This window comes from Vulpes vulpes, chromosome 16 (assembly GCF_048418805.1).
Source record: "Vulpes vulpes isolate BD-2025 chromosome 16, VulVul3, whole genome shotgun sequence".
Taxonomy (NCBI): domain Eukaryota; kingdom Metazoa; phylum Chordata; class Mammalia; order Carnivora; family Canidae; genus Vulpes; species Vulpes vulpes.
In genome coordinates, this window is record NC_132795.1 from 66,074,327 (window position 1) to 66,099,547 (window position 25,221).

The following is a 25,221-nucleotide window of genomic DNA, read 5'->3' on the forward strand; positions in this document are numbered from 1 at the left end:
CTCAGGCACTCCTGATTCTTCAAACTTCTACTTATCTTTCATTTTGGAGAGTAGAAATGTCGTTTGTGTGGTTTGCCCAGCATCCCGGGTAGACTGGATGGATTTCCAGTCTTGCAGGTTTTTGAACATCAACTATTTATGCATATGTATTTTTTCTTTTAAAAACATATTTTATTTAAATTCAATTTGCCAACATATACAATTTATGCATATATTTAACACTCCCTCTACTTCCAAATAGAGGTCACCGTGTTGGTTTCTTGTCAGTAGCTGAATCATTCTTTCCTTTTGTTTGGTAAAATGGATGTCTCTCTTTTTTTACTTAAGGAAGGGGCTCTTTGTCTAGAAGTAGTTCCTTTACCAAAAAAAATAAAAAAAATAAAAAAAAATCTGAGAACCAATGATCAGAGGCAAATTGTATTCCGCTGATCAATACTCTCTCTGTTCTTATCTCAAAAATGCTGCTTCTTGGTTTTATCATTCTTAGATCACCTGCCCTAGTTGTCCAATATGGCCTTCTTTTAATCAAAATTGACTCACTGTCTATACTTAGGCCACTAGCTGTCAGCTGATACTATTCTCTTTGTTTTTCTACATCAGATCTCTTCACTGGCATTTTCTCTTCTTCTACATATGTGTCTTTGAACTATTTCTTCCACAGGCCTAAAGCCAATTCATACATGACATCATCAAATATTATCATTTTTATTATTTTCTGAAATGAACTTTTTTACATAACTCACTTGTCAACCACAGAACAGTCCCATCTATTAATCTTCAAATGACAGTGTTTACTGTCCATTTCCAAATTGGTAGGTGCATGTGTGTTTATGCCTCCCTGCCTTCCAAAATGCATTTCCTAAAGTTAAATGTAAATACCTCACAGGCTAGACTTTAGAATACCTTTTTGCCATGGCATGCCCAGTGCAAATGATCAATAATAAATGATAGTAATTCAATTCAGAATCTTACCATAAAACATGGTGCTGTTCAAAAGGGCTGGAACCAATTTTATATGCCACAGTTCAGTGGTTCCCAAATCTCAATATCTGAATTGCTGGGAGACCTTGCTCACACTGAGGATGCAGAGTGCCACCCCAGAGACTCAGATTCAGCAGGTCTGGGGAGAGGCCTGATAATCTGCATTTCTAGCAAGTTCTGGTGACACTGATGCTTGTCCAACAACCACACTTTGAGAATTACTTCCATGAGGCTAAGGAAAATTTTACATGTGTCTTTTCCCATTTGCTTGCAGAACTAGTTAGATTTGTTTCTGTAATATTTCCAGTGACTATAATCTAGTGGGAACTTTCAAAAAAGGTGAAACAAGGGATGCCTGGGTGGCTCAGTGGTTGAGCGTCTGCCTTTGGCTCAGGTTGTGATCCCAGGTCCCGGGATCAAGTGCTGCATCGGGCTCCCCACAGGAAGCCTGCTTTTCCCTCTACCTATGTCTCTGCCTCTATCTGTCTCTCATGAATAAAAATAAAATCCCTTAAAAAAATGAAACAATACAGTAAGGAAGAAGGGGGTGAGCAGGCCGTTCGCATACAATTCCACTCATAGTTACTACCTGCGGACCTAATTCATAATGAACTGCTTTCTGTGTTATACACTCTGCGGGGGAAACTATATTGTTACTCTACCCGGCTCTTGCCACGCTACAGAGGCTATGGGGAGGAGTTGCTTAGTAATAGTGCCACATGAAACATCCCCAAACAAGCAAACAGTGAAGCTGAGAGTAAGAGATTACGTGCTGATGCAAATCAAAACCACAGTGAGCTGTCACTTCGCACCCATTAGGATGGTTTTCGTGAAAAACAAAACCCCCCCAAAACCAGAAAGTAACAACTGTCAGCGTAGATGTGGAGAGACTCTGTGCATCACTGGTAGGAATGTGCTATGTGCAGCCGCTGTGGCAAACTGATGGCAGGTCCCCCCAAAATTAACCAGTGATTACCATTTGACCCAGCCATCCACTTCTGGGTATACATCTAAAAAACAGATGGCAGGGACTCGAAAAGATACTTGCACAACCATATTCACAGCAGCATTATGCACAACGGCCAAAAGGTGGAAGCAACCCAAGTATCCACAAACAGAAGAATGGATAAGCAAAATACAGTCCATACATACAACAGACTCTCAGCTTTGAAAAAGGAAGGACATCCTGTCACATGCTATAATATGAATGAACCTTGAGGACATTATGCTACATGATTTAAGATAGACTACAAGAGAACCCATATAAGGTTCTCAGAGTAGTCAGATTCACGGACAGACAGAGAAAGCAGAAGAAAGTCACCAGGGGCTGGGGGAAGAGGGAAATGGGTAGTGCTTAGTGGCTATATAATCCCAATTAGGGAAACTGAAAGTTATGGAGATGGATGGTCGTGATGGTTGCACAACAGTGTGAATGCTTGTAATGCCACTGAACTTAAAAAGATAGTTAAAACAGTAAATTTTATATGATGTACATTTTGCCACTATAAAAAACATCTCTTAAGTAAGGTTTCTGTGCTGGTCTAAAAAGCTTTGTGAAGTTCTGGTGGAAACAGGAATGTGACAGAGGGAGCCAAGGCATCAGGACAGGCAAGGACATGTGTTCTTCCTGCCATGGAAGCTAACATGCAGTAGTCTGGGGGCGCGGGGTGCAGTCTCAAACTGCAGGGAATGCTGAGGTGGGTGGGGAGGCCACAGGGTCCAGTGCACTGCCTCCTAGTGAGGGCACAGTGGTGGTACACGGAACTCGACATTTCCTTTAGATCATCTCCAACACCTGGTGACCCTAGTTAACAGCTTCTCCTGGGAGCAGGGGGATGGGGCAGTGGGAGACATGGCTCGGATACGGTTCCTGAACTAAAAACGGTTGCTTTCCTTTGGCTTGTGGTCAGGTGACAGCGATTCCCTAAAGTTTACTTTTTTTCTATGAATCACTTTTTCTCAACCTCCCAAAAATGATACCGTGATACTGCCTGGCTTAGGCTGGGACCCCCACTGGGCTCTCTTGGAATATTTCAACATTGGTGGTATTAGTAAGATACCTTTGAAATCACACGGGCTGGGCAAGTGCTTATCTTGCACACATCTTAAAACTAACGTATCCACTTCTTATGGAATTCCTTCTATAGGTTGCAAAGGAATGGTTTTCAAGGGACACCTGGCAAAGACTCCTGGCCGGCAGTATAGGGTACTCAGTTTAAGAAGAAAAGACACGTGAGCTTGCCTTCCAGGTGTTTCCTTACATACAAGAATATCATGTTTATGTTTACCAAGTGTCAACCAGAGCCAAATTTAAACACTTCTCCATCTGTCCCGGCTCCTTGGCATCTGTCACCCCATAATCTTGAAGGCTGGAGATGGAACTCATAATCGTCCTTCCCTAGCTCAGAAACCACATCTACAGCAGGAAGCACCCCGCTGGACTGGCCAGTGTACACCTGCTGGGGCCTGCAGCCTCACCTGCCCCTCAGTCTGTGTCTACGCACGCATGGGTTGTGAAAAACAAAACAGAAATGCACAGTTCAAAAAGATCCTAATAATTCCTATGATTTTCTTTCATTGCTAATTTAGGGGAGCAATCGTTGGATTACTGGGAAGGTAAGCCTAACTTCTTTCTACCTCTTGTAGAAACCAAACAGAAGTCTCAGTCTAGAAGACAATCACATTTAGTTATTTCTGTAGCCACAGCTAAATTTTGAAATTGGGTTAAAAAAAAAAAATACCCAAAAAACCCAGAGGCCTACACTGGTACTGCACATGTTTGCCATATAAGCCTTTCTAATAGATTAAATGCTAAAAAACTTCCCTGACCCAGTTTTTAAAAATTGCCATTACACCTTTAAATGTTTTTGGGGAAAACCATTTCTTACAGGTACTTGTGATTTTCTATGAGAGCAAATATTTAGATAAGTGGTAGCTCATGATCCAAGAGATTTTTATGAAAATTTTCTGAATATGGTCATGGATACATTATTTACTTGGACATATTTTTTTGTTTTGCTTTGAAAGACTTGTTCTTCTGTTGCCAGTGGTTACTGGATGAGCATTTCTTTCCTCATTGTGTTTGCAGGCCTGAAGACAGGGTGTCTGGACCTCTCTCGTGGCAGCAAAGAATAAGCCAGAGGCACGGTTCTGATTCAAGCTCAACAGTGCATTTAGCACAAGCCCAGGAGAACAGAGGCAAAGAGAGAGAGAACTTAGGAATCTCCAGCATGCTGCACTGGTTGGCTGCTGATTCCCTTACTCAATCTATCATGCACATTCTGGATAGTCAATTCATCAGTTAACACAAATACTATTTCTTGGAGTCCCACCAAGATAGTAGGATTCAATGGCCAACAACATGCCACAATATGCACGCTCTACGCTGACGCGGCCTTTGAAGGGGGCAACATAGCCAGGTTCAGGAGGAATGCTACCCTAGCACCAGACTGCCCAATGCCCCCAGGAGCATGTGGGGAGCACGTGGCCCAGGCCTGCCTGTCAGAAAAGGCTTTGTAGGCGCAAAGGTGGCTGGAATGAGACTTGAAGGATGTGTGCACATTACATTGGTGAGGGTGCAGTGGAGGGGAGCTGTATTCTAGAATTTTCTAGACCTGTACGAAGGTCTGGAGGAAGAGACAGCCCAGTCCAAGAACCCAACAGCAGGAACAAAGGTGCTAGGACCTGGAGAGACACGAGGCACAAAGAGCAGGCAGGCCACTCAGCAACTCTCAGTGACACGATGGGAAGTGGGCCCTTGTAGCTTCGCCTCCCAGGTTCTTTCAGGTAAGGGTCAGCATCAGGAGCTCTATGGGGTGGGGCCTGACAGTCTCTATTTTACCAGGGCCTCAAGGAGATGCTGGCACAGAGCAGATTTTGAGCATCACTGATCTACAGCGACAAAGGGATATGACCCAAAAACAGAGTTTTGGCACACGTACACACAAAAAGATGATTTCTATAAGAAACAGAATTCAGAAACTGTAACAAGGAACTATACTAATTTTTTTCTTCTGCCTCTCCCTGGCCAAATAATCTTAATGGATTTTTCTTAAAAAAGGAATGAGGATTGGAACACATGACTGTTAGTGTGGCCAACGCGTACGTTAACATTATCTTTAGCGAGGTAGTTTGTCTCCATCAGAAACAAACGAATGAACAGAAATTAGTATCCACATCCTACTGTGGAACATAAAACATGTGAAGCAAAAGGAGATCTCTCCGGACTTTTAAAGTCCTGCAGAGGAAAAGATGGAGACGGTACAGCTAGCCCCTTGGTAGACTGCACCCCAGGTGAAAGCTGTCTCTATCCGAATGATCTTTTCAAGGACGAGGAGGGCAGAGCAACTGAAAAACTAAAATATTGCCAACTTCCACTGCTTACCAGAAACCTCGTTGCTGGTTATTCTTAACTGTGAGCATAGCTTTCCCACCATATCCACAGAATAAATGTGGGCAAATATATAAGCAGGTATGATGAGCACAAAGAGGGCAGCTAAGAACTTCAAATTTTCTAAATTTAATGAGCTAGGGGTTTGCAGGTGTAGGCAGGATAAGGGAATATGGAGAGTGAGAAATGGTGCTGTTTCACCTCGTGCTCGCTAAGGATAAATGACAACTATAGAGTGGGGAGGAAGGGAGAGAAGATGGTAGAAAACACAGAGGGTAGGTATTGAGATTCAGGACAGAAAAGAGAGCCCGAACAGGATCATGGGGTTCGTCTGGTCATTCCTTGAAAACACATGCCTGCCAGATACCTCCCCAAAATACCCAGGACATCACTGACACTGGATAGCACAGGATGCGGCAATGTTTGTGTTTGTTTTTCCAAAATATGCACTTCTTCTGCAAAAGCACACATGTCCTAAGGCTCAGCGCTGGGTATATTTTTATTTTTCAAAACAAAATAATACTGAGTATTTTTAAATGCAGGATAATGTCAAGCAAGAGCCTAGCTTATTTACATTGGAATCACTCAGGATATCTTAACAAGATGTATCTTGAAGCGGGGCTCTAAAAACGCTACTGTGCTTATTCAGAAGTCAGGCGTCCGTGGTAACCTCGATCAGAGGACGGTCCCAGGCCCAAAGATGGCAAGAGAGAAAGAGGAAGTGAAATGAAGATGCCTCTGAGTCCTGCAGGAATGCAGACCCCCTCAGCAACCTTTCTGGCCCTAGCATGAGACGATGTGCTGCAAGATTACAGCTGCTAGATTGAGGGCTCCCATCGGTCTGGTGGTTGCTTTGAAAGCCAGGCTCTCATCCCAGAAATGCCATCTTCAGAGATGAATAGGAAAAGAGACAAAGAAGGAGAGCAAAGGACAGGAGAGCACTGGCAAGAGGCAGAGGCAGTCAGTGGATGGTGGAAAATGAATACAGAATGGATCTGTCTGCCTGTCCATCTACATAGCTCCGCAATGACCCGGATGTGAGTGAGAAAAGCAGACCTAGGTCTGCTGTTGGAAGAAATAGAGCAACATGCCTTGGAGACTCCAAGAGCATCCCTTTGGCACAAGGCAGGCATCCCAACAGCAGAACAGCAGAGTTTACGTGTAATGGCACAAGCCACCGGGAGGCAGCTGTGCATATATGGTCAGGTCACATGGTGCTCTTTGGCTGAGCTAGTGCTAGTGAGGGTGCAGAGCTGATGCAGGTCCTCCTGTCTCCATTGCCCTAGAGTCACACCATGAGTGTGTCATAGCTTAGTTTTCTGAGTTAAAATCCAAAAAATTTGTAATGGGTCCTATCAAAGTAGTTAAAATAGAATGTAAACAATTAATGTTTCAATTATTTAGAAAGTCAGTATATTCTGTAATAATCTGAGACAAACAACACCCTGGAGCTTATTCAAGGGTTAAGATGGAACCCAGATAACATAAGCTCAGGTGTACCCCAGAGATACTTTAGACCACCGCAAAAAAACCCAAATTGAGTCAAATGAATTCTTTGGTTTCCCAGTGCATATACAGGTTATGTTTACACTATCCTGCAGTCTGCTAAGTGTGCGATAGCATTATGTCTAAAAAAATGATGTACCTGCCTCAATTAAAAAATACTTTACTGCTAAAAAATGCTAACCATCACCTGAGCTTTCAGGGAGTCAAAAATCACTGATCACAGATCACCGTAACAAATACAAACATAATGAAAAAGTTTCAAATACCTAGAGAATGACCAAAATGGGATAGGGACCCGAAGTGAGCAAATACTGGAGGAAAATGGTGCCAATTAGACTGGAAACAGTATCTGTGAACCTCAATAAAGAGAAGCACAATGAAAAGAGGTATGCCTGTATCTCTCCCCATCCAAAAGGATTTGGTCTCTGAGTCCAGAGAGTGATCCCAGCTGGGTGTGTTTTTCCTACGGAAAAGCAGTAGTAGATCTACTCCAAGGCCAGCAATCTGGAGGGTGCTTTACTTACCTACCCTGTCCTCAAGCCCTAGACAGGAAGAACAGTGAATGGGGCTGAGGCATACACGCTGTGGGGATTGCTTTAGCCCCTCTCCATTCTAGAAGTATCTTCAAATTCAAAATCAAAATTTGTTTTAAATTTTTAAGTAGTCTCTACACCCAGTGTGCGGCTTGCTTGAACCCACGACCCACGACCCCACAATCAAGAGTCGCACAGTTCACCAACTGGGCCAGTCAGGCACCCTTCAAATTTAAAATTTCTTAAATCAAGATTATACTTTCTAGTGCTGGATTAACATTTATCACCTAAGTACTCTGGACCAATCACCTTATGCTGTAATTGGTTTTCCAGTGATTTCTCTACGTTTCTGCTCAAAAGAGTTAAAGGTGTGGCATACCGCATTCTCCTAAGCCTCCAGCGGCACGATCTAAAGGAAGCTATGCACAGAACTTACGTCACGTGAGACCGATTCAATCTGATGTCCTGCCAGAAATGATAAGCTCTGGCGGCTGGATAAGAAAATCTCAGCATTCAGATTTCAGATGTAGTTAATACCCAGGTCTGGTATGCTAGCCCCAGCACGTCTAAGGCAGCCGCCAACCCTGTGACTTGCTGACACCGTGAGGGGTCTGGTTTCTACCACCAGGATGCTTCTCCTGTGTCTAAGAAGAACAGATCACAGCTGCCTTTCTCTCAGAAGAGGAAAAACATTTCTTGTGGCCTGGAATTGCTCTCAGATCAGTCTGCAAGAGTCTTGAATATGCACTTACTGTGGTATCAACCTTCCCAGAGGATACCAATTATGGTGCAGATCACATATTTACCAGTCTTACAGTATGCATTTAAAAAATTAAACTGAAACCTGCCAGAACCAATACAACGGAACCACCATGGATTCTATCTGCAGAAGTCATGTTTTTTTCTGGAGGTGGGGATCTTATTATATGGAGGGCATATCTGCAAAGAGATCAACAAAATCCATAACGTACCCATGGAAAGGTTACCGTGTGTGACAACCGGCTCAGTTCTTCCAGACAGGCTCAGCATACCCAAAAATTCAAACCCCCAATCCGCCTATCCCTGGAAAAGGATCTGCTGCAAGTCAGGCGGCCTCATACCTCTGATTCAGTTCACACACACACAAACTCGTCTCTTTCAAGCCCTGTCTTTTCCTTTTCGATTCTGCTCATAAGTGCTTTAAAAGCTTCTTGGAGATGAACTCCCTGATGCCGCCTGCGGTCGCCGTGCCCTTAGGATCGTCTGGGTTTCAAAAGAAAAAACAAACCGACCAACAAAAGGCCGTGTCAGAAACCAGGTGCCCCTCCCGCTGTGACCAGGAGACATGCCTGGGACCTAGAGAGGAAACAAAGTCAACCAGCGGGGCCTGGGCTGCGGGAAGTGGGGTCACTCACAGAACGGGAAACCTGGAGAGAAACTGATGTCGGAGTGTGTAGAACATCGAGGGGACAATCTCAGGAGAGCGGCACAACCGCCTTCGGCAGCTGCAGGACCATTCTACCTGCCGTCCCACCTGCCGGAGTAGGTCCCCAGGTGGGTTCCTACACCCACGGGGGACCGCAGTCCATCACAGTCCGTTACAGCAACCCCAAGCAGGCTTGCGGGCCGCGGGATTCCTCTAGCTGACCTGGATGCGCGAATACGTGGGGCTCTATGTGAACAGGAGCTGCACACACCCTCCGGCTACTTGCCGTGTGCGCCAGAGGGAACGGAGAAGAGCAGCGCGCCTGCCCTTGCGCACCCCCCCCCCCACCTGCACACACGCAACCGCCCAGGCCCCGCGCCTCCCGCACCCGCACCCGCGGCCTCCCGCAGGCACTCACCGAGGACTCGCTGTCCCGAATGAGGAAGTCGCCCTCCACGCCCCGCTCGTTGAGCGCGCACTCGGCCTGGTGGCGGGTCACGTTGCCGTAGTACCACTCGCGGCCCGCGAAGCGCCCGCTGCACGCGGGGCCCGCGTAGCTGATCTGCGGCGCGTGGGCGGGGTGCAGGGCCGGCCCGTCGCTCAGGACCACCACGTAGTTTTTGGGGACCAGGCCGACCTGCCCCCGCGCGTTTTTGCACTTCCACCACTCGGGGTCGTTCTCGGGCTTCTCGATCACCTCCATGGTCTCGCCCTTCTCGAAGTTGAGCTCCTCCTCGGTGACCGAGCTGAAGGGGTACAGCGTCTGCACCACGTGCAGCACCCGGGCGCCCTGGCCGTTGCTCAGGGACGCGCCCTTCCGCAGGCTCAGGAACCTGGGGGACTCGGCGGCCGCTTCGTCCATCTCCTCCAGGACGTAGTTGGAGGGGAACCAGCCGATCTGCCCGTTGTAGCTGCCTCGCCACCAGCCGTCGCTGCACTTCTCCATGACGGTGACGCGCGACCCCTTCACCAGGGACAGCTCGTCCTCCCTCTCGGCCACGTAGGCGAACTTGACGAAGGCGGGGATGTTGAGGTCGTAGATGCGGTCGGCGCCGCCCCCGTTGGCCGGGTACTCGGCGTCCGTGCTGGGCGTCGGGGACGCGTCGCGCGCGCTCGTCTTCCTCTTGGTCTTGCCGAGGCCTGCGGAGACACGGCGGGGCTGAGCGCTCAGGGCCGCCCTGGCCCTCCCCTGCCCCTGGCCCTGCCCCCGCCCCCGCCCCGGGGGCTCCACGCCCTGCCCCTCCCCCACCTCGGAGGGGCACTGCCAGGGCACTGCCAGGGCACCGGCGCCCCCCAAGGGTGGTGCTCCTGGAGGACTCCCGAGGGCTCAGCCCGGAGGTCTTCCGCCTTCTTGCAGGGGCGGGCGGATGGACTGATGGACGCAGACCTGTCCAAGGCCAGCCCGGGCACAGGTCAGAGCTGCGTGCCTGGGCCACTCCGGGGACACCCGCGACCCTCCGCTGGCTACAAACCAACACCCTCCCCTCCTTTATTCTCTTCCTGCGCTTCTGTCCTTCCAAAACGGGGGTGGTGGTGGGGGGGACTCACTTCCCACATGTTGCAATGAGCCAGTTGGAAGCAGTCAGCTGATCTGTTAGGTCTAAGGCAGAATTTTTTGTATTGTGCCTCAAAACCCACTAGTGGATCATAAAATCAATTTACTGGGTTGTGACCATCGTGTGTGTGTGTGTGTGTGTGTGTATGTTCTGGTTTTATTTAAGTTAGTAAGATAGAAAAACCTCCCAAGTGCATCAAGCATAGTGTGTTGCTTCAGTTACGTAAGGGAGCGAGTGCGGAGCTGCAGTGTGAAACTTATTTCTTCCTGTGTGTGGGGAAACCAGCGTGAAAAGCCCTAAGGTAAAAATGTTGCAGCCTGGGTGGAATGCAGAGAATTCTGGAGCCTTCCTGAGAGGGGAGCCTACGGGGAGAAGGCACATCAGCGCTCAGAGCTGTGGTGTGCCACTAGACCAGTAGGGCGGGCCATGGTCCCCAGCTTTTCCTTAGATGGCTGCCTGCCCACCAGCTCCACACAAGCTCCTAACTTGGTCAATGTGCAGGTTTTGATGGTACGGAGACTGGCCATTTGCAGATTCCCCACCCTTGCAAAATGACACCAAAGCACTTTTATGGTAGCTTATTTTATTTCGTCAAATAAAATACCTCTCTCTCATTTTATTTCTTCAAATGGAGTAAAGACAGAATGATCCCAAGAATTACCTTTGCTTCTACTCCTTTGTTGAGGGGGCCAGGAGTTCAAGGGGGGAACAAAACGTTGCCTTGTGATCATCCTTGACTGTGGAGTGCTGTGCACTGCCTTCTAGAGCAGACCCATCCCTGGCCTAAGACTCTGCTCCCCTTGGATACGTGCCCAGCTCAGCACCACCAGTGTGGCTCCGCACACTAAAAGGCACTTGGATAGCAGACATGAGGGGACAGCACACGGGTGTGAAGTGACTGTTCACAAGGTTTTCAAGTGAACATACCAATTCTTCAAATGAATGGCTTCTGTTTTTTTTTTTTTAAATACACATTTTATTCAAGCATACAGGGAATAGGAAAGTAAACCAGGATACTAAACCAAGTTAAAATTTTAGACTTCTTCTTACAAGTTAACTCACTTTACATGAAAACACAAACCTCTAAATCTTTGAACGAATCCTTTCATGCGATTTCAAACCTACATTAGTTTAGCTATGCGTGAGAGAGCACTGTGGTGATTCACTAGCTTCAGAATCCAGAAGGCAGACCGTACACGAAAATACACTTCTGTCCTGAAGGCTCAGGCACCAGGGTATTCTAAGCCTCATCAAGGAGTCGGCATGCTAACGCAACAGGCAGAGGACAATTTCTACTTGTAACAAGACTTCAAGAAATAACACAAATAACTTTTTAAAAAGATTTATTTATTTATTTTAGGAGACAGAAGGCACGTGCGAGAGGAGGGGCAGAGGGAGATAATCTTTCAAGCTGACTCACTGCTGAGCATGGAACCGAGTGTGGCGGCTCCATCTCATGACCCTGAGATCATGACCTGAGCCAAAACCAAGAGTCAGACGCTTAACCCACTGAGCCCCTCAGGCACTCCTACAAATAACCTTCTAACAGACCTTTTCAAGTTTGTGAGTAACGAAAGGTACTTGAGAAAATACCTACAGAAGAGCAGGATTTAGACTACTCATGGGCACAGAAAGATGTCAAGATCAGCAGAAAAGACAGTAGACCTTAGACCTCATAAAACTTTGTTGAAGACACTTCACAGCTGACTTACGAATATGCCACTTTGCTGACTCTTCAAGCACAAAATTACATTAGCCACTGAGTTTTTACACCAGGCACTTTTCTAGACTTTGGGGGAGACCAAGAAAAACAAGGTAGGCACACTCCTTGCCTGTATGGAACTTAAATTTCTCTGTCAAGACTGGAACATTCCACATAGCAACCACACCACAGAAAATTCACCTGTTTTGCTTGAATGGGATCCAAATAGTCTTTGAGGCAACTCTGTAAAGGGAGGGGGTCATGGAATACAGCAGAACAACTGAATCCCAAGGAGGCCACTCATCAGCTATATGCTCTTGGGCAACTTACTCAATTTGCGTCTTAGCTCTCTTACCCATAAAATGTGGACAACTGTGGCACTGTATCAATGTGCTAGGGCTGCCAGGACAAAGTACCATAAACTTCAGGGCTTCAACAACAGAAATTTATATTCTCATAGTCCTGGGGGCTGGAAGTCAAAAAAGATCAAGGTGTGGGCAGGGCTGGTCCCTCCTGAGGCCTCCCTCCCTAGCTGGCACATGGCTGCCTTCTTGCTGTGTCTTCACACGGGCTTCCTTTCATTGTAGGTCTGTGTCCTAATTTCCTCTTCTTATAGGACATCAGTCACATTGGATTAAGACCCACCCTAAAGACCTCATTGTAACTCAATTACCTCTTTAAAGGAACCTTTACCATGTCCAGTCACACACTGACTTCCTGGGGGTTAAGACTTCGACATACGCATTCTAGGGGACATAATTCAGATTGTAATATAAAACAGGAAGCACTCTATGAATAGCTATTACTACTCGGTCCAAGTCAGGCCTTTGAATTTCTGTTTTCTCAGACAGGTATTTTACCAGGAGAGGGCCAAAGTCCTTTCAACAGTCTTGGCAATGATGTTACCTGTGCCAGATGGCCACCAAAATAGAAAGCTTGCCTGTCAAGCTTTTGGCACCTGAGAAACATTATTCCAAGGGAGCAATGTCACATGTAGCTGCTGATGCAGTGAAATTCAAGAGACAGGTGTCTGGGAATAGGAAGGAACTTGACTGTACTGACATTCATGTGATCTGAACACTCACAACAGTCCTGTGACAAAGTGAGCACCTCCCTATTTCTGCAGATGGGGAAACTGAGGCTGAGGAGATCACGGAACTGGCTTAACATATACAGCCAGTAAAGTGGCAAAGACTTGGCACACCAATAAAGGCCTATTTAGTCCAGAAGAGTCAAGAAACACAGTTCCATGAAGAGGCTGATATGTAGCAGGCTTTCCATGGCTAACACATCATGATTTGTACCATGATTACTTTTTTTATTTTATGTATTTGACAGCAAGTAAGAGAGCACAAGCAGGGGCAGAGGCAGAGGGAGAAGCAGACTCTCCGCCGTGCAGGGAGACCAGGGCAGGGCTCGATCCCAGGACAACATGAGCCGAAGGCAGATGCCTAACTGACTGAGCCACCCAGGCGCCCCTGGGCCATGGTTTCTATAAGAAATGTATGAGGACCATGGAGTGTCAATAGTCCATCCTCACTTTCCATTCCAACCCTCCAAGGCAGTGAGGAATGCTTCCTCTAATCCTAGAGAATGGAAATGGCCCGTGTCTCCAGGCGGAAGTGGGGCTGGGGTTCAGGGAGTGAAGATCTGGGATAAGAAATGTATCAGGATGAGCATGAGGCCACGCGGCCACTGCCATGTGGCAGCTATGAGATCTCGAAGGCTCCCAGGGTCATCTCTGTATGCAGAACATGCAGATACTTCACGGGCGTATCAGAGGATGGCTGTGCTGCTGTATCTGCCAGTCCCAAGCCCCACGCCACCCCGAAACATCCAGGCTCCAAGCAACGTTTCTAATTTCAAGGCAAATGTGTTATCCCTTCCAGGGAAGCAGGTAGGGTGGGAATTCCACAGTCCCCCCTCCATTCTCTGGGGCTATTTTTCCCACACATCTGTTCCATTACTACTTCTTTCATTAAAGTCATACCACCTACATCTCCCAGTTGTAGCAAAAGCTCCTTGAACTCCAATGTGTGTTTTTGATTTTCTAACAAAGATACCGTGATTTTTTTCTTTCTCTTAAAAGTTTACATATTTCCCCAGCAGGAGAGGCAAATCCTCACACTCTTTTGCAGAGTCTCAGGCAATTTTTACCTACTATAAATGAACAGTAACTAACCAAATGTGGCAGACCGGAAGCCCTCGTTAACCAGTGTTTCTGCTCACACTCTCTCCCTGCCATGTTTTGGAAGACACACTTTCCCATGGGGCCTGCTCACCAGGGCCCAATCGTGAATTCCTGGAGCAGCCTGGGTTGTGGACAGGAAGAGCCCAAAAGCAGCACCCTGCCCATCCTCACCACAACCCTCCCCCCTGCCACACTCCTCCCCACCCACCCCTCTTAGGTAGGGGAGCTGGATATGTGCCCGATACCAGGCAGTTCCAGACCCTGCCAGGTGAGACCTGAAGCATGGGGGAGTACTGGTGTGTTATCAGCAAGATCTGGCATGACTTCAAATGATGGGTGGCTCTCCTTTCCGTTGTCAATCATAAATTCCAACTGCACAGAATTTATCTGGTGCATAAGCGTTTTGGTTGGAGGTTTTGCTGCACTGTGCTCTGCATGAACCGTATTATGGATGAGAATATCTAGAATGGGATCATCAGAACATCTCTACAATTGCTGGCATGCTGTATTAGGTGATGTTAACATTTTTTTGCAAGGTAATGACTTTCTCTACAGCTTGTTCAATAATGTATAACCTGCAACACCTTTGCACAATGAAGGAACAAAGAACTGAAATCACTGTTAAAAAAGGAAAAAGATGGTGTCTCACGTGGCACGTGCTCCAGAGTGACCAGATTTTAACTTCTACAGTAAAGATTAGGCTCTCAGAACAACTGTGGTCCACCCACCCCTGCCCCGCCTAGTCGCTCACCCCCTGCCCCCACCCAGCAGCTTCAGAGCTCTTCTTGCTCCACCAGGGGTCCTGGGCAGGTCGGTGCTGGACAATGTGCTCCACATATCAAGATGGGTGAAAGCCTTGGAGAGAGCCTGAACACCTGAACACTGGCTGGGGCTCCGGGTCAGTTAGCAACCCGGCTGGACAGAAGGGCACGGAACCCTGAGCACGGGGCTGCCTCGGATGGATTGGGTTTATAGCTAAGGAAGGATGTGAACAAGCTCCTTGACAGAGCTGCCTCCACAGCTGTCATGTTAAAGACCAGGCACAATTTGTTCAATGAGCTTTATCTGCATCTAAAAATAGTAATAAAAATATTATTTGAAGTGGCAAATAGGGGAGTTGGATCTAAACATAAACCAGACTTTTTAGCTTTTGTGATGATTTTCTTGCACCAAACCCTGGATCTCTGTTCCTGAGTTACATTTTCATTGACAATGAGCACATTTTAACTTTCTTGAATAAAATTACATACATTAAAGGCGGAGTTCTAATAAAAGCTTAAATATGTCATACATTATTAATGTTGGTGATTTTCAAGTCAAAATCTTTTAAATACTCCTTTTAAGATAAAGAGATGTTATAACAGATGACTTCAAAATATGCTGTAACTGTCACCTGCCAGCTGGAGATCTGGAGATGTAAGACAAAATGTCAAACAAATTTGATAGTTCAGAAATATATTCAAGTCAATTCATTTAGATGGTGTGCACTCAAGTTTTAGGGGGTCTATGGCAAAGACATTTTATTTTTGTTACTTATCGGATCCGCAACATAAACCAGATTTAACTAGAAAGTTTCTTTGTACCTAGAATGCCATTTACAATAAGACTGGAGGTCAATAATTTGTGGGGATTTCCCCCATTAGGGTTAGGACCTATTATAAGAGTGAACTAAAAATTATGAAGGGTTTTTATCATTAAATGTTAAGGAGCTCTGACAAGGTTTGATTAAGGTATAAAGTGTCCAAAGTAACTTTTCATAGAAGGTGAGGATCTATTTAATGTTTGGCTTCTAATAGCTTCCTGTGCTGTTATGTATGCATTCAATTTGTGTCTAGTGTTCTAGCTATGCCAGATTAGCTTTCGCCATTCAAAGAGTAGCCAGTGCTGAAATTTATGATCAAAATATTTGAAATATAAAGGGGGAAAAACCCTCAAATTTATTAAACTTCTGATGTTTTGAAGGGTGACCATTTAAAAATCAACGCAGTGGTCATCTGTTGTTACTTTAAATTGTTCAGTATCCTTTATCCCTTCTCTTATTCAATAGAACTCCTCTTCTTGTGGCTTCTGCGGAGCCATCCCCACCTCATGGTGCCATCTGTGGAAGACCCAGGACTCACATCTGCTGCAATTACAAGGGGGTACCAGCTCTCGCCATCTGGAGCTGCCCAAGTTTGTAGAAGTCTGTAAGATGAAGGCCAGAGCAGGGATAAGGCCCAGAATGAGAGAAAGAACCCCTGGATCCAACCATACTTCCCAGTGATGTGAGCCAACTGATTCCCTTTTGAAATTTTCCTCTTCTTTTGTTCTTTTTTTTTTTCCACCTTGTCTACTTTTTGGTTTGTCTTTGTCACTTCAATTAAGAGTGCTGAAAAATACAACTGCCCATCCCCTGCTCTCACTCCTTTCCCAACCTACCTTCTTCAGTATGCCAAGCTGTCAATTCCCACTTAGCAAAGTGGTATATTTGGGTAAGTCAAAGAGAATACAGTTGTAGACTGGGAGCACCCAGGTTTGGGTATGGGAGTGGAGGTGGGATGGTGGAGATGGGGACCGGCATCTCTACCGTGTCAGGGTTAACTGCTGGGCTGGTGTGCCTGCTTCCTAAGCCCAGAGAATCCTGGGCTGAAAATACTTAACTGTAAAAAATCACGAGAAATCTGTGACACTGGTGGCCATAGACATCGGGCTTAACCGGCCCACACAACTGAACCTCCATCTGATGAAGGCCAGCATATCTGACTTAGGATGAATGAATTCAGTGTGGCCAGTATCTTAGGCATGGGCTATCAGAGAAACCCCAAGGGCAGCTCAAGAGAGGGGGACAGGCTCTCCAGTGCAGCTCAAGAGAGGGGGACAGGCTCTCCAGTGCAACTTATTTCAGACAAGGCCAAATCTAAGTCAAAATAGACTGAAGCATAAATGCTCTCACTCAGCTGTTTCAGTTAGCATCTGTCCCTTTTGTCATACAGAGGCTCAAACATGTCACCAACTGCTGATCACGGATGAGCTCGGGAGAGGAGAGGCAGGGTGGGGGCAGAGGAGACAGGCTGCCCGGGGCTGTGAGCAAGGCGTGAAGGTTGGGGCCATGCTCTGGAAAACGAGCGGGATGTGGGACGAAGCCAGAGGGCTGGGCCGGGCTGGAGTGAAGACATGCACAGTTGAGGCGGGCAGAACTGTGTTGGGCAAAGCAAAAAGCTTATCAACTCCATTCTCTTCTTAGTGTCCCACTGGCAGAAAAAATTCCACCTGGCCATTAGGGATTGGATATGCTGAAAGAAGGGGAAACCCTAGGTCTCTAACCACTTCTGGGACAAAGGACTAAATGCATCCTTGGTGGCTTTTGTCTCTTGTTGGGCAACAGCTTCATTTGCAAAAACTCCCAGCTTCACTGTCACTGCTGTTGGGTGCCACAGTTCCACCCTTCTGTAAGGATTGACAATAGGAGAGAATATAACCTTCTGACAGCTGGGCTGTGCTAGAAGCAAAGGAGGCTGCACTAGAGTTGGCCAGGGAACTTTCTTCCTCTAGTTGTTGGAATGTAGCTTTTAAAATGAAAACCAAGGTTTTTTCCAGACGCTTAGTCAGTCTGCATGGCCAGACCACAGGCAATATGACCCACGGGCTCGTGGGCAGGTCTCAGGGTCGGTGAGTAAGTAACTTCCCATGGGCCTTTCCCCCTCAGTAAAGCAAGGGCTGATCACAAACACCTGCTCAGCAGTAAGATCTGTAAACACTAAAATAATGTCACGTCACCCTTACACCCTCCTTATAGTGCTCACCCACCTCGATTTCAGTGCCCACCTCACTGTGCTGAGAAAGATGGTGTTTAGTTATTTTGTGGCCTCAGGGCCTGATATTCAGTGTTTGCTCAGCTAATAAGCTCCACTTCCCATCTCCCCACCAGTACTCCGTATGTACTGGTAAGTCGATGATACACTCCCATGTTGCCAGGAGTGTTAACACATTACTGAGAAGCAGGCCATGATCACAACGAGCAAGCTTCTCAACGTGTAGATGGAAGGGGGCTGTTACACCCGAGGTAAACCCCCACCGGCCTGGGTAGGGCTTGCCAGCTGAGGGAGAAACAGAGTTACTACCGGCCATCCCTCCACCCCGGTGGTCTCTCTTCCAATGGGTGGCCACCCCGGGAGCCAGCTTAGAGACAGGTGCCAGAGCAAAGGGCCTAGCATCACCCGGGGCCACGCGTCCAGGGCTCTGAACTGGAATTTCCATCTTTGGGCATATAAGCAAGCCTGCCCATGTGTGAGCAGCCAGGCAAATAACATGATGGAACACTGAAGCCTGAAAAAACAAATCACTTAGAGCATAGGATTTTCTATCAAATGTGAAAGTCGGATGGTAACACAGATGCCATGAAAAGAATTTCTAAAAATTTTAATTATAATTTTTAATTAAAAATACATATGTAGTACCTCTCAACACATACTCCCGACCCATTAGCACGAGCATTTCTGAATATGCAAAGGGGTGTACAAGACGTGGCATGGCTCAGCTGCGGCAGGCTGCCACGTTACTGAGAGCGTCAATCCCCTGGCAGAAGCCCGGCACGCATGCAACTTTTTAGGACTGTACCTGCTAAGTAAAATGAAGTATGATAAATAAATGCAAACGAGTAAAGGGACGGCGCATTCGTGGGGGAACACGAAGGTGGCAAGTGGCTGGCAAAGATACTGAGCCATACTTCACACCGCCTTCCAAGCCTGGCTCTCACACCAACTAGCTTTCAACCTCTAGCATCTACATTCTACAGCAACGCGCTATCCTCGGTTTCTTCATCTGTAATACGAGGGTATCGGCGGCCCCTGGGGGCTGGTAGGAGGGTTCAGTACCTGGGGAGGCACATGAAGCACACGTAGCGTCTAAGACATCACAAGAGACCAAGTAATGGCTGTCACTGTGTTTACTGCTATTATTAAACATCTATTTCCCTTCCTGGCTGAGAACAAAGGAGCAAGTGGAGAAGAGCAGAGGTGGTGCTTTCTCAACAGCAGTGTACACATACCTGGTTTTTTCCTAAAATGCTCGGTGGGGACCTCACACTCCCTCCTGCTCTCCAGGTCAGGAGCAGCTATGTCATGAAGGCCCCCATGATCAGTCAGAGAGAGCATGTGCAATCAGTGCAAAATGGACCTTTGCAGAGGGTGAAAAAGGAGCCCCGTTTTCTAAGTAGGGATGAGCAGAAAGGCTCAGCAACTCACATGCCGCTCTGGACAGGACAGGACAGGACAGGCACCAGTTACTAACATGCCAGGTGGTACCTGCCCGTGCTCCAAGAAGAGATCTTTGAGGCTCTTGGGCTTTGGCCTCCAGGCCCTCCCTCATCTCTGGCTTCCATCTCAGTGCCCCACCTGAACCTGGAGAGACCTGGCTTTGCTGTGAAGGAGCCTCACAACCTTGGGCAACTTGTTTGATTTGCCTGATTTTCGTAGAAAAGCTTAGGCCAGGCTATCTCAAGCCTCAGGCTGGTGTTCAAGCCCAAAATCTTCAACAAACGCCACTTTTTAAACTTAACTATATGCACTAGGATAAGAAAAAATAAATAAACCCACAGAAGAACCACAAGGGGTTCAAATGGTCACCACAGCATTTTTCTTAGCACCTCAGGTTAAACATTATGGATTCAGCCAAGTTAAATTACCAGTGTAAGAGCAACCACAGTTTTACTACTAGTTCATGCTCTTGTTATAAACACCCCAATTTTCTAAGTCAGACAATCAACTGCGTTGTTCCTTGAGAAACCCAAAATACAAAATCAAGCGAGATTCCCTGCAAACAGCCACCACAGACTGTTTGGCTATGAGGAAACATGTTGTCCCCAGCCTTAAAAGCGATGAAGAGCTGCCCTCCAGGTGGCTTCCCAGCTGCAAGAACCACTGGGGCGACCGGGGGTGTTTGCGGAGTCTGTGAGTTCACTGCAGAGTGGAGGAGGCGTGGAGAGAGGGCATCAACAGCATGGAGGGCTGCCCGAAGCCCACCAATTACACTCCAGCCTCGTGTGGGTCAGGCAGGAGCCCTACAGGTGCCCACCTGCCCCCTGGGGTGGGGCGGGGGAGGTCAGCAGGAGAAGGCACCAGGAGGAGGTGAGCCCGGGCCTTGCCGGGATCCAAGGGGCTCAGCATCAAGCACTGCAGCACATGGGAGTAAACAAATACCCTCTTCTGCACTCCATGCCTGCCCCCAGGGGACAGACTCAAAAATGTAAGAGAGAAGGAACACTTGAGACATATGGAGAGGATCTAAAAAAGAGAGCGTGCCATATGGGGAAACGCAGTTGGAAACATGCTTAAGAAGATTTTACTTTAATTCCTCGGCATTTTTAGTTCGTGTTTCTCTGTTCTGAAATTTAAGGCTCCCACACGAAGAACTCTATAGTCAAGAAGGAGTTCTCTATGTTCTTTAGAAAACCCAAAGCAGAAAAATGGTCATTTTAACAAGGAGCAAATGAGACGTCGGTTTCTGGGAACTACTTCACCTGTGTTCCTGTCCTGCCTCAGGACACAAGGGGGCAACGGCTGGCCCAGGAGACAGAGCAGTGTGACTCTCACACACCTGCCTGGGACCTATACATGCCAATGCTGCTCCTGATTTTCTGGGGGTACAGACCCCTCCTCATTTCCCATCGTCTCTCCTGGTTTTTCTCTCGTTAGCGTTCTTTTTCACAATCTGTCTCAGCTCTAATTAGCCTCCCACTAATCTGTTGTGAGTTGTTTTACATTTTTGGTTCTAAATACTTGGACGCTTATGAGATACAAAAACAAATCCAAGTTTATTTTGGGTCACTGGCACCACATTTGCCGTAGAAGCTTCCATATTATGTGGGCAATACGTTTGGCAGGTCACTTCGATTGGGAACAAGCTCACAAGACAGAATCCTAAAGAATTCCAAATTATGAGATGTTATAGGTGACTCAGGTTCATAACTGGTAGATTATGCACCAGAGACCAGAGAGGTAAACCTGATGTGTTAACTGTAACTCTGAAAACCCAGACTCCAGGTTTTATTACCATGAGGGGATGATAATTGGCTGGAGGCATCAAATGTTCAAAATCCAAAGGAGCTACTACGTGATGGGGATTCAGGAGCGCACCTGTCATGATGGGCACTGGGTGACATGTGGAAGTGCTCAATCACTATACTGCACACCAGAAATGAATACAACACTGGATTTTAGCTATACCAAGATTTAAAAAAAAAAAAAGCAAAAGGAGTTACCCTGATCTTTTCATGTGTTACGTACAAACTTTTCATGGGGAATGGTTTGGCTTTGCATTTTCTCGAAATGAAGAACTAGTTCCTCATGACATACAGACATAGCTTAGGAACCATGTTTCAGTGACTTCCAGGAACGTTAACAGTGATTTTCTTTACTCCTGAAGAACATTCCATCCAGGAAACACACTACTTCTATGACAGATGTGCCATAAAGAATCAGCTTCTCCTCTTGCAGGGTTGATAGGATATCCAGAACTCGGTGAGCGTCCCCGCCACCGACCAGCCAGGAAGTAGACGTCAAAACTCACTTGGCCAATCTCCTTTCCAGCATGTGCTGGGACCAGGAATATAAACCTTGGAGAAAGAGCTCACCACCTTTAGACTAACAGCAGGGTGATAGCTAGTATTAGTGATGGCAAGAAGCCACCCACGCCATGTGATTTTGATTACAGACGTGTCTCAATTCTGAGAAAACGGACACACATGATTACAGACGCAGGGACGGGTTCTGGCTGAGGAGGTCAGGGGTGATTTGTATTTTTTCATATTTTCCAGGCTTTTTAAAATAAGTATGTGGCGTCAAATGGTAGTTGTAGAAAGTCTCGGCATCTCCGAGGTCACAGGGGCGAGGAATACCTGCGTCCAGTGAGATCGTGAGTGGCCAGGACGGCTGAAACGTGCGTGCGCAGCGTCGGCGGCACGGCCTGCTGCAGGCCAACCGCTCCCGAAGTAAAAATCAACGTACAGACAAGGAGACATGTTCCCGTGACATTCTGCCTCTAAATCATTTTAGTTAATGGCTCTTGCTCACCTCGACATGAAGGAACTGGGCAGAATTACTACGTGACTCCCTGGGGGTCAGGGAGAAAACGGTGCTCACCGAAGGGAGCTGGTCCCGAGCACCTGAGAGGCGGGAGCAGGAGCCGCAGGAAGCCACAGAGCCGGGCGGGTGGGGCCGGGGAGAGGGGACTGCACGGGCACCGACGCCAGGCACGCGCGCCTGTCCCCCCAGCCCTGCCCGATCGGAATCCCCCATTCTAGCAGCCGACGGACAATGACAGAGGTGGGAGTCAGGCAGACGTGGTTTCAGTTCCAACCCCGTCCCTCACTGCAGGCTCCTGGGCATGTCGCTTAACTTTTCAGTGTCCGTGTTTTCACGGGGAAACCAGGATATCATCACGTCCCTCTTCGGGTTATCGTGAAAATGAAAACAGAAACGCGTGCAGGCACCTAGCGAGGTACCAGGGTACAGCGAGGCACTCAGAGGGAGATGGTTACTACTGTCCACTCGCTGGAAGCACGCACACAAAATCCACTTGGGATCCTGGTTTGAATTTTTTGTGGCATAAGCTTTTGGTTTGGCTGCAGGGTGTGGGGTGACACTTCTTTGTAGGGACTGTTGGGAGCCGGGGGAATGTTGGCTCAGGGAGCCTGCAGGCTCGGGCCAGCTATCACAGGGCCTCCCGTGGGCCCTCTTGTCATGGCAGAGCTGTGGTGACAGCTTTCCAAAGGGGACCGGAGGCCTGGGACCAGTCCTTGAGACAACATAAATGCTGAAAGCCTATCTGAGGTCCCTACTACATTGGCTGCAGACACGTCAGGTCTCCACTGCGGGCCCTACATAAAAATATCAATATATTAGTCCAAAACTAAAATGCACTTAAAAATAGGAAGCACTGGGACGCTTGGGTGGCTCAGCGGTTGAGTGTCTGCCTTTGGCTCAGGTCGTGGTCCTGGGGTCCTGGGATCAAGTCCCATATTGGGCTCCCTGTAGGAAGCCTGCTTCTCCCAAGCCTATGTCGCTGCTTTTTTTTTTTTCTCTCTCTCTCTTTCTGTGTCTCTCATGCATAAATAAATAAAATCTTTAAAATAAAAATAAAAAAAAGGAAGCATGTTATCCCAAACATCTGGATTTTGTCTCCTGATGTGGACATTCATGCCTGAAGCACGCTACTGAATGCTTCCATGGATGTCCTGCGAACACCTCAAACTCTCAAAAGGGTGTTGCCTTCACGGCCCCATTTCTTTTTCTACTGGCTGAATTCTCTACTGGACATTCATTCAGGCTCAGAACCCTAGAGTTGTCTGTGGCTAATACTACTACTTCTAGCTGCTCCATACCCAGTCAACAAAGAGTCCTGGGGTTTTCCTGCGAAATCCCCCTCCGCAGCTCAGCTCAGGACTTATGACCTCATTTCTGGGATGATCTGAAGCCTCATTCCCAGCCTCCTGTGGACAGATAGACCCTTGCCAGTCTTTTCCTGAGGACCAGGACCAGGTTGCTTCCTGTATGCCCTGATGGTTTTCTGTGTGCACCATATGTAAACTCTTGGGGGTTCCCTTTTCAAATGGTTGCAGGCCTGGTGTTCAGGGCCTGCTGTGTGGGGCACTCGGATCCCTCAGGGAGGCTCTCCCTCACTCCAGTCCAGCTTGCTCCCTGAACGTCCTCCAACACAATGTGGCTCCAGCCTCCAAATCTTGTGGCTTATGTTCTCCCTTTGCTCATCTGAAGCTCCAGCTGCTCTCCCAAGGGTCCACTCAGCCTGGGTATTCTTTACCCAGTGACTTCATTCAATTCTCAACAGGAGAGAAGGAGTCACTCATCCCATTTTACAGATGACGCATTTGAGGCTCAGAAAGTTCAGCAGTTTGGCAAAGACGGGATCTGAACGTAGTGGAGTCTCTCTCCTAACCACTATTCATCCTGCCTTGTGAAGGGTAGGACAGAGGCCCTCACTGCACAAACCAGCCCAGTTTCCAACGAGACAGGCAGAGACAGTGCCACTGCTCAACTGAGAACTGCTTATTTGTGCCTGCTTATTTGTGTCATGTTCCCAGTTGTCACAAGCTCCAGAAAGTCAGGGACTAAACTTTGTCCTGTCTTCATATCCCACTGGATGAAATGATGTTCAGCCAGGCTCCCCCTCCTGATCCAGACAGACCCTGTTACACCACACTGATCCCCACAGCGTGTTTACATCCCTCTTTCAAAGGCTTTGTTATTGTTTTCAAAGGTCATCCAGCAGGGGATGAGGCTGAGGGTTCAAAAGGGATCTTCCAGGGACAGACAAGGAAGGGACAGCCCAGACTCACCTTAGCTCCACAGGCTGTGGCATTCATTACTGCTCAGTTTTAACTGACGACCAGGCCTGGCTCAAGCCCCCTGAGCACATTTATAAGCACAATCCTATGGCCTCTAAACAGAAATTCCCTCATATTCCACACAATCCCAGAGGCGGTGAGCCCAGGAGATCCCTTGCGACCATCACTCTCCCTGCCTCCAACAGAAAAGCATTCACTGAACTGGCTCAAAACAGTCCGGGCTGATCCAGTAAGCAGCAGGGATTTCCTTACTCGCAAGCTAGCGATAAGGAGAAGACTCTGGATAATCACAGAAGTATTCTGGGAAACTATTCTTATGAAGAATCAGTTGGACACGTTTCCACCCAGTGTTATCCTCATGTTTTAGGGCCAATGGCAGCAGGTGCTCAGTGATACTCTGATCTCTGAAAGGCTGATGCAGAATGCAGGGTAAACAGATGCCTAGATGAAGGTGGAGGAACCTGAGTTATATCTCCTCTGCTACGAGCCTACTTCAGAGCCCTGGGGTGGCACCTAAGCCACTCGTCTGTCCATTCATTTGAATGTAAAGTTACAACAACAGCACAAAAATATTCTTTTCCCTGAGACATTGGACAGCCGCTTCCCTGTCTATATGAT

The 25,221-nt window shown here is 47.4% G+C and overlaps 1 protein-coding gene across 8 annotated transcripts in view; it reads right to left on the reverse strand.

Moving 5' to 3' along the window:
* NCK2 (NCK adaptor protein 2) overlaps positions 1-25,221 on the reverse strand; it is a 151,032-nt gene that overhangs the window by 9,182 nt on the left and 116,629 nt on the right. For all 8 annotated transcript variants that reach the window (XM_072742604.1, XM_025992372.2, XM_072742606.1 and 5 more), the window contains one exon: positions 9,234-9,955. In XM_072742604.1, the coding sequence (XP_072598705.1) occupies positions 9,234-9,955 (722 nt within the window). The remainder of the gene's footprint in view (positions 1-9,233; positions 9,956-25,221) is intronic.